Source organism: Myxocyprinus asiaticus, chromosome 28 (assembly GCF_019703515.2).
Source record: "Myxocyprinus asiaticus isolate MX2 ecotype Aquarium Trade chromosome 28, UBuf_Myxa_2, whole genome shotgun sequence".
NCBI classification, from domain to species: domain Eukaryota; kingdom Metazoa; phylum Chordata; class Actinopteri; order Cypriniformes; family Catostomidae; genus Myxocyprinus; species Myxocyprinus asiaticus.
The window spans coordinates 6,593,650-6,606,261 of NC_059371.1; the positions used below are offsets into that span (position 1 = coordinate 6,593,650).

At 38.0% G+C, this 12,612-nt stretch overlaps 1 protein-coding gene across 1 annotated transcript in view; it reads right to left on the minus strand.

Moving 5' to 3' along the window:
* The window catches only part of LOC127418869 (uncharacterized), a 72,013-nt gene that overhangs the window by 14,493 nt on the left and 44,908 nt on the right, over positions 1-12,612 (minus strand). The window contains exons 30-39 of the mRNA XM_051659718.1: positions 12,048-12,311; positions 9,659-9,916; positions 9,262-9,522; positions 6,673-6,933; positions 6,099-6,359; positions 5,703-5,969; positions 4,274-4,534; positions 1,540-1,800; positions 1,163-1,423; positions 815-1,072 (exon numbers count right to left, since the gene is read on the minus strand). Of these exons, the coding sequence (XP_051515678.1) occupies positions 815-1,072; positions 1,163-1,423; positions 1,540-1,800; positions 4,274-4,534; positions 5,703-5,969; positions 6,099-6,359; positions 6,673-6,933; positions 9,262-9,522; positions 9,659-9,916; positions 12,048-12,311 (2,613 nt within the window). The remainder of the gene's footprint in view (positions 1-814; positions 1,073-1,162; positions 1,424-1,539; positions 1,801-4,273; positions 4,535-5,702; positions 5,970-6,098; positions 6,360-6,672; positions 6,934-9,261; positions 9,523-9,658; positions 9,917-12,047; positions 12,312-12,612) is intronic.

Consider the following 12,612-nt stretch of genomic DNA (forward strand, 5'->3'; position numbering starts at 1 on the left):
GAGTCACCTGGGGTAACCTCCTCGTGGTCACTATAATGTGGTTCTCGTTCTCGGTGGGGCGCGTGTTGAGTTATGCATGGATGCCGCGGAGAATGGCGTGAAGCCCTCATGCGTGCTACATCTCCACGGTAATGCGCTCAACAAGCCACAGGATAAGATGCATGGATTGACGGTCTCACACACGGAGGCAACTGAGATTCATCCTCCGCCACCCGGAGTGAGGTGTGTCACTATGCCACCATGAGGACTTGGAGCGCATTGGGAATTGGGCATTCCAAATTGGGGAGAAAAGGGAAGAAAAAAAAAAGATGGGGGTCCGTGTTATAGTGGCGCTGTTATGCCGGATTTTCAGTTTGATAGCATTGTTAAAGATAAATATTACTTTGTACAAACTTCTGCATTCCTTCAAAGGCGACGGGAATTTTACTCGGGAATTGGTGTCCGGGGACGGAACACGAGGACAATTGTGTTTCAGACCATACAAGCAATGGTGATTTTTTTGCATGTGCATTAAGGGGACTTAAGCGTTTTCGGTTTCAGTGTGGACAAGCAACTTTTAAAAAATGCTTAAAAATGGCAGTGTGGACAGAGAGCGTTTCGAAATCGAAAACACAGTTTGCAGATATATTTGGATTAATGTAGATGTAGCCTCAGACTTCAAACCCACAACTTGGGTAAAATATAACTTCTTTTGTTGTGCTGTCACAAAATCGAGGTGCAGAAAACACCTTGCCATCAACTGCATTCCCATTTGCGTGTTTGCATGTTGCTGAGAGAGTGGTACACTGAACTATGAGAAAATGTTGCTTCTCACCTGACTGTAGTTTTGAAAAGGCACTTTGGCTGTCACAGTGGCTGTTCTGGGCAGTCACTGTGAGGTTGTAGGCTTGACCGCAATACAAGCTGGGCAATCTGCAGCTGGTGGCGGGACTGCCACAATGTTCCTGGTGTCCATCTGGACTGGATGCTTGCACTTGGTAGAACACACCGCCCTCTCCTGATTCCCAGGACACTACACCTGTGTGGCTTCTACACTCAATTTGAGCAATGATTCCTTGTGGCTCGCATGGAACTGACCAATAACAGACAAGAAGCTATGAATTTTGAGGCATGGATAGGCAAAATAAAACTTGTGTTTTAAGTAACAGTTTTGTCGTCTCACCTGTGTCCAGCGATATGCTATGACTGTGATCACTGGTACATGCATGGTTTGAGGCTGTCACGCTGATGCTGTAGGACAGTCCGCATAGTAGTTGAGTGAACTCGCATGTACTGCTGTTGCTGTTACATGATGATGCAAAGCCCCCGTTGCCCTCAGCGAAAGCTGTGTAAAAGACGGCTCCTTTGCTAGGACGCCAGGACACGTCAACCACACCAGATCCACAGCTGAGGTTTGCTTGAAGCTGGTCAGGTACACATGGTACTGTTGACAAAATGGGAGTCGATATTTGGGGCATTGACTAGGAAGTTTTTGTCAAGTTCTTGAAGAACAAACATATGTTCATGTGTCATATTGTTTTTTTTATTAAGTGTCCTTACCTGAATGCAGACCTGTGATTGTACTCTTTGAAACATTACACTGGTGGCCAAAGGCAACCACACTGACGTTGTACTCAGAGCCACATGTGAGGTAAGGCAAAACACAGGAAGTATTTGTGCTGCTACATCCTGTCATGTGGCCTTCTGTGCTTATGGCATGCACCTCGTATGACTCCGCCCCTGTACCATTAATCCACTGCACAAATGCGGAGTTTGAAGAACACAGCCAACTTAACTGTACATCCTGAGGTGGACAGGGTACTGTTCGTACGAGAGAGAGAAAGAGGCATGTGAAAAGCAATGACAAAATAAAACTCGGACTAAAGTGTAGTTTTAAAAATGTGTAACATCATACAAACTCCAGTAAACATAAAAAAGCTAAATCAATATTCGGTGTGACCACCTTTGCCTTTAAAACAGCACCAATTCTCCTAGGTACACCTGGACACAGTTTTTCTTGGTTGTTGGCAGATAGGACGTACCAAGCTTCTTGGAGAATTCGCCACAGTACTTCTATCTATTTAGGCTGTCTCAATTGCTTCTGTCTCTTTATATAATCTCAGACTGACTCGATGTTCAGTGGGGGTCTCTGTGGGGGCCATGACATCTGTTGCAGGGCTCCCTGTTCTTCTATTCTAATCTTTTCTATTTGAAAAAGTAATGTTTGGGAGTCTAACATTTATATTTCCTATTGACACACTAAAGCTGCAGATGTAAATAACCATCTTAAGACAAATGCTTTTGTGAAACATCTTATGTGCCTAAGACTTTTGCACAGTAGTGTATATATAAAGGATTGAAATCTGTTACACCAATCATCAGCTCCAACCGTTCCAACCGTTTCTCCAGGGCGAATGCTTCCATAAATATTTGAGTTACATTTCACAAGTTTAATGGTGCAATCCTCAAAAATGTTGTAGTGCGTAAATTGTAACTTAGTGCCTATTTCTGCTATAACTAGTCTAAGTTATAACTTATGTATGGCTGGTGCAACCGGTCCCAGATCCCAATAATATATAAGGTTTATATTCATCTTAGTCGTATGATCCATTTAACAAATGTAGTTTTTAATGGCCAATTCTTGGCCAATCCTTTTTCCCCAATCCTAAGAGCTTAACTTAAACTCTGTCATAATAAGTTTGCGAATTATGCACTTGTAAATTAAATAGATAACTAAATTCTGGTAGTCTCACTCATTTTCGTAGTGTCTTGCAATAATTAGCACAATATAACTGAAAAAAATATATATACTTACAAAAATGCTTTTGTGTTCTATAACCGATTAAAATGCAATGGTGATGAATGGAGACATGCAAACTGGCTAATATTCCTATAAAAAACAAACTTCTGAAAATAAATGTAATGTTTAATTTGAAAAGTTATTTTACATTACACACTAAACAGTATTAGAACTTTTAAATAATGTAAATGTTATCTATGTATACTCTTAATTATATCAGTGTAATTAAGTATAATTCACTGGGACATACACTGCATATACAGTTAAAGTTTCCTGAGAATACCTCTTTAAAAGTGTCATGATTTTTTCCTTGATTTTTTCCTTGATATTTTGACATACCTGTATAAGATGTCATTGTACTATAAAGCTTCCTCTCTAGTCCAAAAATATTATTTGTTTCCATTCTGCAAAAAATGACTTTATAGTGACGTCATAGTGCAGTGTCATTTGTATTGTCCCTGCCTTCACAACATACATAATCGTCAAGGCCAGAAATACTGCAACACTGAAAGTGGTACTATTGTAACTTTAGTTTGCTTTTAACCAGCAAAAATAGTAAACTTAGGTCCCCAGACGTGGAAAATGATGTGGAAAAATAGCTGTCCAAATGAGTGAATATTTCAAACGAAGTTACTGAACGCATCAATGTGGGAATAAATGTTTGGATTCTTTTGATTCATGGATGAATTCTTCTGAGATCCAAGGAATTAGGCTTTGAAAAGAAAAGTTTATGGTTGTAAGGCTGCCTACTTTCTCATCTGTCTTGGAATAGCCATGATGTCCCGCATTTTGGCCGAAATGAATGCACAGGACGCCCATTTTCCCATATTTACTATGCGAATTTATCGAAGGAGACCCCCTTCCCTGGTCAACCTGCGAATCATTCGAGGGAGATTCCCCAGCTGCGAACATCACTTATTTCCTGACACGGGATGCGTTTTGAAGCCGGGAGATCAAACAGAAGAATCCCCGAGCTGACCATCCGTTATAACACTCTTCCTACAGCTTGATGCACATTTATTAACCCTTCACATTCACAGCTTGTGTTCGAATATTTTCGCTGTTTAAATAGCGTTATTTCATCACCAAATTTTGTATGACTTATAAGTATGGGGGAGAAACAGTGTGACAATTATGTTCAGTTTTCTATTGTCATTTCAGTCAATCAACTGTTGTTTTTTTATTCGTGTGCGTTACATAAATTGGAACAAATGTTCATATGCTCATATCAGTGATTGCCTGGACTGAGTGCTTTTAGGGGATTTCGTAAATCACTTGTAAGTTTTCATTCTTTAACATTTGTAATGGTAAGAGGGCGTTTGCTTTTCAGTGATGTTAGCCAATCATATTAAAGTTGAAGTACACAGAAAACCGAGCATTTCAGACAGAGGGCCAAAGACAGGATAGAAAAATATGCATGACATGACCCCTTTAACTAAAATTTGAAAAATGATTACTTAGGTAATACATTTTAATGAACTTTCAGTTTCATACCTGATGGCACTTCCAGGGCAGGTCCACGTGTGCTGTGGCACTCTCCATCATATGACACCACGGTAACACTGTATGTTTGTCCACAAGTCAGTCCGTTCAGCTCACAGTTGGTGCTGTTGGAGGAACAGGTGGAGGTGAGGCCCCCAAGTGTTCTGGCATCAGCAGTGTAGGAGACGGAGCCCGTGATCGGGGTCCACTGCAGCAGCACAGAGTCAGTGTAGCAGTCCAGGTGTGCAGCAGTAACCACTGGAGCACAGGGAACTACAGGACACATACATATATAATTAATAGCTACAGTATATCTTTCATGCAAAGTATATACAGAGTGTCTATTTGCCACACAGTGCAGCTATTTGCACCCCAGTAGTCTGGTGGAACCACAGAAATATACGACAAACTAACCAACAGATGTCACTGCAGTTGTGTGGGGTGTAAAGACAGTGTGTGAATGTGTACTGTTGTCCTAGCGACTGCGGTTTGAATCAGCGTTTTGTCCCACTCTTTTTCCCATCTGATTTTCTGTTTCCATTCTTAATATTTCCATGAATACTATTTACAATAATAGATAAAATGAATATAAATGTTGATTTCATCGCAGTGATTTGGTCATGGTGAATGTCGGAGAGAGCAGAGAAGGGCTTGATCCGGAGGCGGTGTCTGTCAATCGCATTCATTCCCACATTAAACCTTGGTTACTGTAATAATACCAAGGTAATTTTTTCTAAGGTAAGGTTAAGGTTAGGTTTAGGGGTAGGGTTAATGTAGTGTGTCCGTGGGACTCTAAACACAATAAAAACACTGCAGTGATGCCCATATACTGTATGTTAGTCTTTAGATATGGGTCCAAATAGTATCTGACACTATTTGCACCAGGGTGCAATTAGTATCTACCATTATCTGCACCAGAGTTGGGGTGCAAATAATATCTGCCACTATTTGCACTGGGGTGTTAATAGCATATACCATTATTTGCACCAGGGTGCAAATAGTATCTGCCAAGTATATATTACCGGTATACATTTTCCCCTAAAATTTGTAATGTTTAAGAACATTTTACTTACGTTTTTTTTTACATTTCTTATTATTCTTAATGATGATTTTCATTACTGTGTAATTCAGTATTTTTTTATGTATTACAGTAAAAAAAAGACTAAAATAGGGCCCTTAAAATATGCTTCATTTTCTTTAAGCAATTTTCTTTGTAATTTATTTTCTTTCTTTTAATTTGAGGGTGAAATATGACCCAGACTTGTTCTTGACAGGTTTATGTATGATATTAACAAAATTGTATATCTCATCAAACACTGAACAAAATAATTCATAACTTTGCAGGTACATGCATTGATCCTTCCATTTTACATTTTCACTAGACCCAAACCTCATACCTTTCGAACAGCAAACACCATACCTGTCTATTAAACAACTGTACCTGTGCGGAAGTGTGCTGCCTGACTGGGCAGACTGGAGCATTCATCTCCAACAGCAACCACCTGGACAGTGTAAATTTCTCCACAGATGAGATTACTCAGAATGCAATGTGAGACAGGGCCAGAGCTATCACAGGACAAAAAATCTAAAGTACTGCTCCAGGCATAAGCAGTGTAGTACAACGCTCCCGTGCTTGTGTTCCATGACACATGTGCCTCAGCAGTGGCACAGTCCAGCACCACAGAAACAGCCGTTGGAATACAGGGAACTGCAAAAGAGAATAAGATGTTAAATCACCAATACACCCCAGCTGAGACTGAGTATTCTAGAAAACCTGTGTTTAGGCAAATGGGTTTTGTGTGAAATATTTGTGTTAAGGTTAGTCTGTATACATTACCTGTGTTGAGAGTGCCCAGTGCACTGGGTGTTGAGTTACACTGGCGACTGGAAGCAATCACGCTAACATTGTAAGTTTCGCCACAGGAATGTTTGGGCATGCCACAACTCACTGACCAGGACATGCATGTTTCCAAAGGCCCGTCTGGGCCTCCCACTGTTGCTGTGTAAAATTCTGCACCGTCAGCTGGGTCCCAGAATACTGTGGCGATATTGGAGATGCAGTCCGTAAAGGCGAAGACAGACGTGGGAGTGCAGGGTTCTGCAAAGAGTCAGAATGACATACTCAATTTAGAATATGTAAAAAGATCAGAGACATCAAGTGCGACAGTGTTATGCGGGTCATTACTGTTGTGCTGTTCATTTATTTGTAATATTGTAAAAAAAAATAACATTTAATTACTTAATCTTTAAAAACTGTAAGTTTAATATTTTATTCAGTATATTACGATATATATGATGGGGACATGAAAATGCACTACATAGTAGGAATGACCCATCAGGATAGTCAAAAGTCTGAAGCAAAGGAATGATTTATTTCAAGCATCAGTGTATCTGTGTTAGAGGGTCCAAACCTGTCTGCAGTACTGAGGCATTGCTGGGGCGGCTCCTACACGCATGCCCTACTGCTTGCACTGTCAGAAAGTACTGCTGACCACAGTAAAACTCTGAGATTTGTGCACTTGTGTTATTGGTGGAGAGCGACACCTGGTGGCCACTGCTGGCCTCTGCAGACACCAGGTATATCTGAGCATTTTCAACTGCTTCCCAGGTGAGAGAAGCCACTCTCAGGTCACAGTCGAAAGCAGACCCCAGGTTCCGAGGGATGCATGGAGCTGAGCACAATACAGGCCACAGTTTAGATAAGCAGTTTTGTAGATTTACAAAGCACCATTTATAGTCACCCTGTAGCTGCTAGATACTAATTACCCATCTTTTTTGATGGCCATGTTTTCACATTTTTTCAACATAAATGTCTTATTTATCCATGTTTTGTCGGTTCTGGTTGGTTTTTGTTCTTACATTTAAAGTAAAAATTAAACTGCATTCAAAACCCATTTTACTTCCAAAATTGTATTACCAAGAACAGCAGCAAAACACAATTCCTATGTAGTTGTTTGGAACAGTAATGCGAAGCCTAGGCAAAAGTAACGTTGTTTCAGAGGTGGAACAAGTTACTGTATTTTGATTAAGATTACAAAGACAAAAATAACAAAAATTTTCTCAAGAAAAGTGTCTGTGTAGGATAACAAGGGAAGCCATTTCACCTCACATGTAATGTTACGTTTGTCACTTGCTTAATCAACACTGATTCAACAGTTACTTATAAGTAATTTGCAAATGTGTTATAAATAATCGAAATGCAGTTATAACAACATGCATAAAAAGGATGACTTTCATGCAATTCTTGCCAAATAGTGAGCCATTTCACCTCACATGTTTTAGTTTTACTTGCTTAATAACACTGATAAAGTTCAGCATGGTTTAATGGTCATCAGGCTTTATTATATTCTGTGAATGAACATGAAGATGCAACCCTATAATGCCGTATCTATCGAATATGATACACAACATTTGCCTGATCTTGTCTCACCCTCTGATCAAGCTGAAAGCCAAAAAACATATGGCATGTACCTTTCACAAGACTATAGCACCATATAATGGTTAATTGTGAAAACAAAAGTGGTTTCAATGTTTATATCATTCTATTTAAAATGGCAGCAGACTTCTGCAAAAAATTACTCTTATTTTGGGATAAATTACAGCTTATTTTAATAAAATAAAAGTGACAGGAATGATTATATTGTTACTAATATTTTAAAATGAGTATTTGCTGAATATAAGCAACTTATGCTTGGTTAAAATTTTGTATATTATTTTATTGAAAAAGCATGTTGAAATTACATGTATCAAATATGGTACAACAGGCTTTTGAGGTATATCTCTCAATCACCATTCCATTCCATTCATGCCCACTATAAAAAAGAGAAGAAAAAAATCTCAGAGCTTTGAAAACTCAGACATTTAGATTTTATAAGATATATTTAAAGTGTGAACTAATATTTCTGTGTATTTTCATATATGCAGCCTGCTCTGTCATTATAAAGATTTCATTATTTTACATTACAAGCTATGATGATGTCATCTTACCATAAGTTCCTGAGACCCAGCGAAAAAAGTTTTACAATTTCCCTTTTTTAAATGTCAAATAGTGTCTGGTTTATAAATTACATAGGATAAAAATAATTTATTGAAAAAAAAATATTCTTACTGTATTTGATGTGCTGAATTAGACAGTGATACATTTCAATCCATATTTATAGACCAATGAGAGGAAATTGTCATGGCCAAACTTTCAAACATTTGGTATCTCTGAAAAGCCCAGGGAGTCCTCTGATAATACCCCAAGATTTACCACTGTAGCATTTATGGGCTAAGAAAAACTTAAAAACAAATATGCTATACAAATAACTTACTATGCATGGCTGGGCCTCAGGAGGATAATGACCTTTAAAGCCTAACGTATATAAAATGATACATAAAAAAAAAATTAAAAAAAAAATTGTTATGATTTCTTTTTCTATTTTGTCTAATGGTACTAAAAACAGTTTACTGTCAAAAAATTTGAATGTTCAGACAATTCTTTCATATGTCAGGCTTCACAGGGTTAAAAAGTGTTTTTGCAGAGGACTTTAGGTAACTAGGACTATGTATGTTGGGACAGCACTCAAAGTAGCACCATTCTTTTGACATCAACCTGATAACATCACAAGAGAGTCAAGACAGTACAGTAATGAATATAATCACAAAGCGGAAGTAAAATGACATCATATGAATCTTATCTTATTTTTGCTGCATTTTGACATAAATCATTAATTAGGGCGTTTTATGTTTTTGATTAATACTGTATTAGTATGAAGTGTATTTATTAAGCATTTAGTACAGGTAAGTTAAAATGCTCACTGTTTAGCAAGTTAGAAAGTTGCTCTTTTACTTGATTTTGTTCTAACTGCATATCAATAATTTATAATGCATTTGTAAATGAATTATTAGTCATTAATGAACCCCTTTGTAAACCCTTAGCAAAAAGAACATTAATATAAAGTGGTACCACTTTAAATGTTATCCTTCATAAAATTGGACCTCTATTTTCTGTCACTCACCTGTGTGGATGGTTGTGGTGTTACTGGGCGCACTGCTGCAGAGATGGGCATTTGCGATGACATGGACAGTGTAGTTCTCTCCACAATGCAGGTCGTTCCAGGTACAGAAGGTTGTGTTTGTTATGCACACGTGGGTCTGGCCATCGCGTCCTACGGCAATGGCAGTGTAGATATCTGCGCCATCACTGCCTGCCCAGCTGACAGCGCCAAGATTATCCTCACACTCTGCAAAGGTCTGAATGTGGTACGGTACACATGGGGCTATAGAGAAAGAGGGAATAATAGTACACAACTCAGTAACAATTAATAACCATTAACTGGAACAAGGAAGCCTTTCCTGAAATTCAATTCAATGATTATTGCTTTTCAATACATCATTATGAGCGTTGGGTTGTACCTGTGGTAAAATGGACGGGGGTGCTCGTTATGCTGTCACAGACATCATTTTGCCCCACTATGGTGAAGTTGTACGTCTGTCCACAGAGAAGCTCCACCTCTAGGATGGATTCAGAGGTCTGGATTGAGTTAGCATATCCCAGATTGCCTGTTACAGTCACTGTGTAACTGGATGCGCCTCTGCTGTCATCCCAGTTCAAGAGAATGGTGTTGTTATCACATGATCCTAAAATGCTCGGCTGGGTTGGCTGACAAGGTTCTGAGGACACAGACACAGCAACAAGCAAAAGATTACATTTTGGTTAAAAACTAGAGCACACATCAAGATGGAAATTTGTCACCCTGCACACTTTTAAAATATCTTAGAATGTGTTGAGCGATAGTGTTATTTGCAGACGATTCACAAAAGGAATTGTCCAAATAAAGAAAAATAGCGCAACTGTTTATAGACTTTGCCCCATTGAGAGGATTCCTTCATATATGTCAATATAAGGGCTGACCCTAAAGATTATTTTAATAATCAACTAATCTAACGATTATAAGAACATTTAAATCGAAAACTAAGGGGAATATTTCAACGATTAATCAATATCTTTTAACTGACAATTCAGCTTGTGTCTCGAGTTAGGAGAGTTGTATTAAACATGTGCTTACGAACAAAAGAAAAGCAGATGAAAGTATATTTTAAAATACCTTTACATGACCAATACTGAATTACAGGTAAAAAGAAGTACATGAGGGCTTTTATAAAGTTTAATTCAGTAAAAACACTGCAGAAAAATCCTAATTTAATTATTATTATTATTATTTATTTATTTTTAATTTTTTTGTCTTGCTTTCCAGAAAAACATCTACAAATCCTTAAAACAAGAAAAATGTACTTCAAAAGTGTCTTTTGTCTCTGTACACTGGTAGATTTTTTCACTTGATTTTTAACAGATTTATAATAAAAACAGGTGAAAAACTTCCAGTGTTCCAGTGCAGTAAAACATAATACACATATATAATGGATACATTCTCTAAAAACCAATGTTAAAGGGATAGTCCCCTAAAAATGAAAATTCTTTCATCATTTACTCATCCTCATGACACCCCAGATGTATGACTTTCTTTCTTCTGCTGAACACAAACAAAGATTTTTAGAAGAATATTTCAGCTCTGTAGTGAATGGTGATTCAAACAAGTGAATGGTGACCAGAACTCAGAAGGTCCAAAAAGGACATAAAGGCAGCATAAAAGTAATCTATATGACTCCAGTGGTTAAATTCATATCTTCTAAATTGATATGATAAGTGTGGGTGAGAAACAGATCAATATTTAAATAATTTTTTACTGTAAATCTACACTTTCACTTCAACATTCTGGTGTGGAAGTGACTTTCATCTAAAGGTGGAGTTTGATGGTGAAAAAGGACTTAAATATTGATCTGTTTCTCACTCACACCAATCATATCACTTCTGAAGATATACATATATTAAACCCCTGGAGTCATATGGATTACTTTTATGCTGCCTTTATGTGCTTTTTGGAGCTTCAAAGTTCGGGTCACCATTCACTTATGTTGTATGGACCAACAGGACTGAAATATTCTTCTAAAAATCTTTGTGTTTAGCAGAAGAAAGAAAGTCATACATCTGGGATGGCATGAGGGTGAGAAAATGATGGGAGAATTTTCATTTTTGGTGAACTATACCCATAATATCTTATGCAGTGTAGCTCCTCAAGTAAATGAGGACATCATTTTAAATTATTTTTAAGATATTTTCATTGACATTTTCAAAGAACTTTATTTTTTTCAGTGTAACTTGATCTCACAAAAAATAAAAATAAAAAAAAATAAAAATTCTTAATAGAGCTGTGTACTGCCAATTACCTTACAATAAGATACAGTACACACTGCAACACATATTATGATTCAATACATCACAATCACAAGTGAAGCTGCAACAAACACACACAAGAGAGTACGCATCTGCGGGATCAGTTCAAATTTCTCTCGCTCATTTTGCTTCACTTTACACGACTGACCGCACAGAGAAATGCCAGTTTCAGAGTTTGTGCTTATTTAGATGACCTGCCTTATTAATTAAATATTAATCAAGGATGCATTACAGATTAAAAGAAATAACACTGTGGTGTTTTCTTTTTTTAAGCTAACATGCGAGTTTTGCTCCTGCTGAAAGTCAGCTGCATTTTTTTTTCATGACAACATTTAGTGTGTTTCTATAATTCCCTTATCCTTTGCTATCAACATCATTTGGAGCTCTTTGGAGTGCGTGTGGACTGCGAGCTGCGTCTGCTTTCTCTATGGTAGTATCAGGCTCTTCGGCTGCAGCGGCTAATAGTTTTGGCCCTAGTCAATATGAAATTTAAGGTAAATAATTGTCTACCTGTGTGAATGTAGACAGTGCTGCTGATATCACTATAGCAATCTCTGCTGTAGGCTGTGATGGTGCAGGCGTACTCCTCTCCACACTGCAGCCCACTTATGGCACACCCATCAGTTGTGGAGTTACAAACTGTGGTTACTTCTCCAGTGCTCAGTGTGGCGCTCACAAGGTAGTATAACACATCGTCCCTTTGTTCCCAGGTGATTACTGCTGTGTTAGACTGGCAATGAAGGTCCACTTCCACACGTAGGGGAGCACATGGGCCTAGAGGTCAAAGGGCAAATTTTAGAGCATAGTTACAAATTTCACAGCTATATTAAAGGAATAGTTCTCCCAAAAATTAATCATCATTTACTCACCCTCATGCTATCCCAGATGTTTGACTTTCTTCAGTAGAACACAACAGAAGAATTTTAGAAGAATTTCTCAGCTCTTTGTTACATGCAATGCAAGTGAATGGGTGCCAATATTTTGAAGCTCCAAAAATCACACGACTCCAGTGGTTTAATTAATGTCTTCTGAAGCGATATGATAGGTGTGAGTGAGAAAAAGATCAATATTCAAT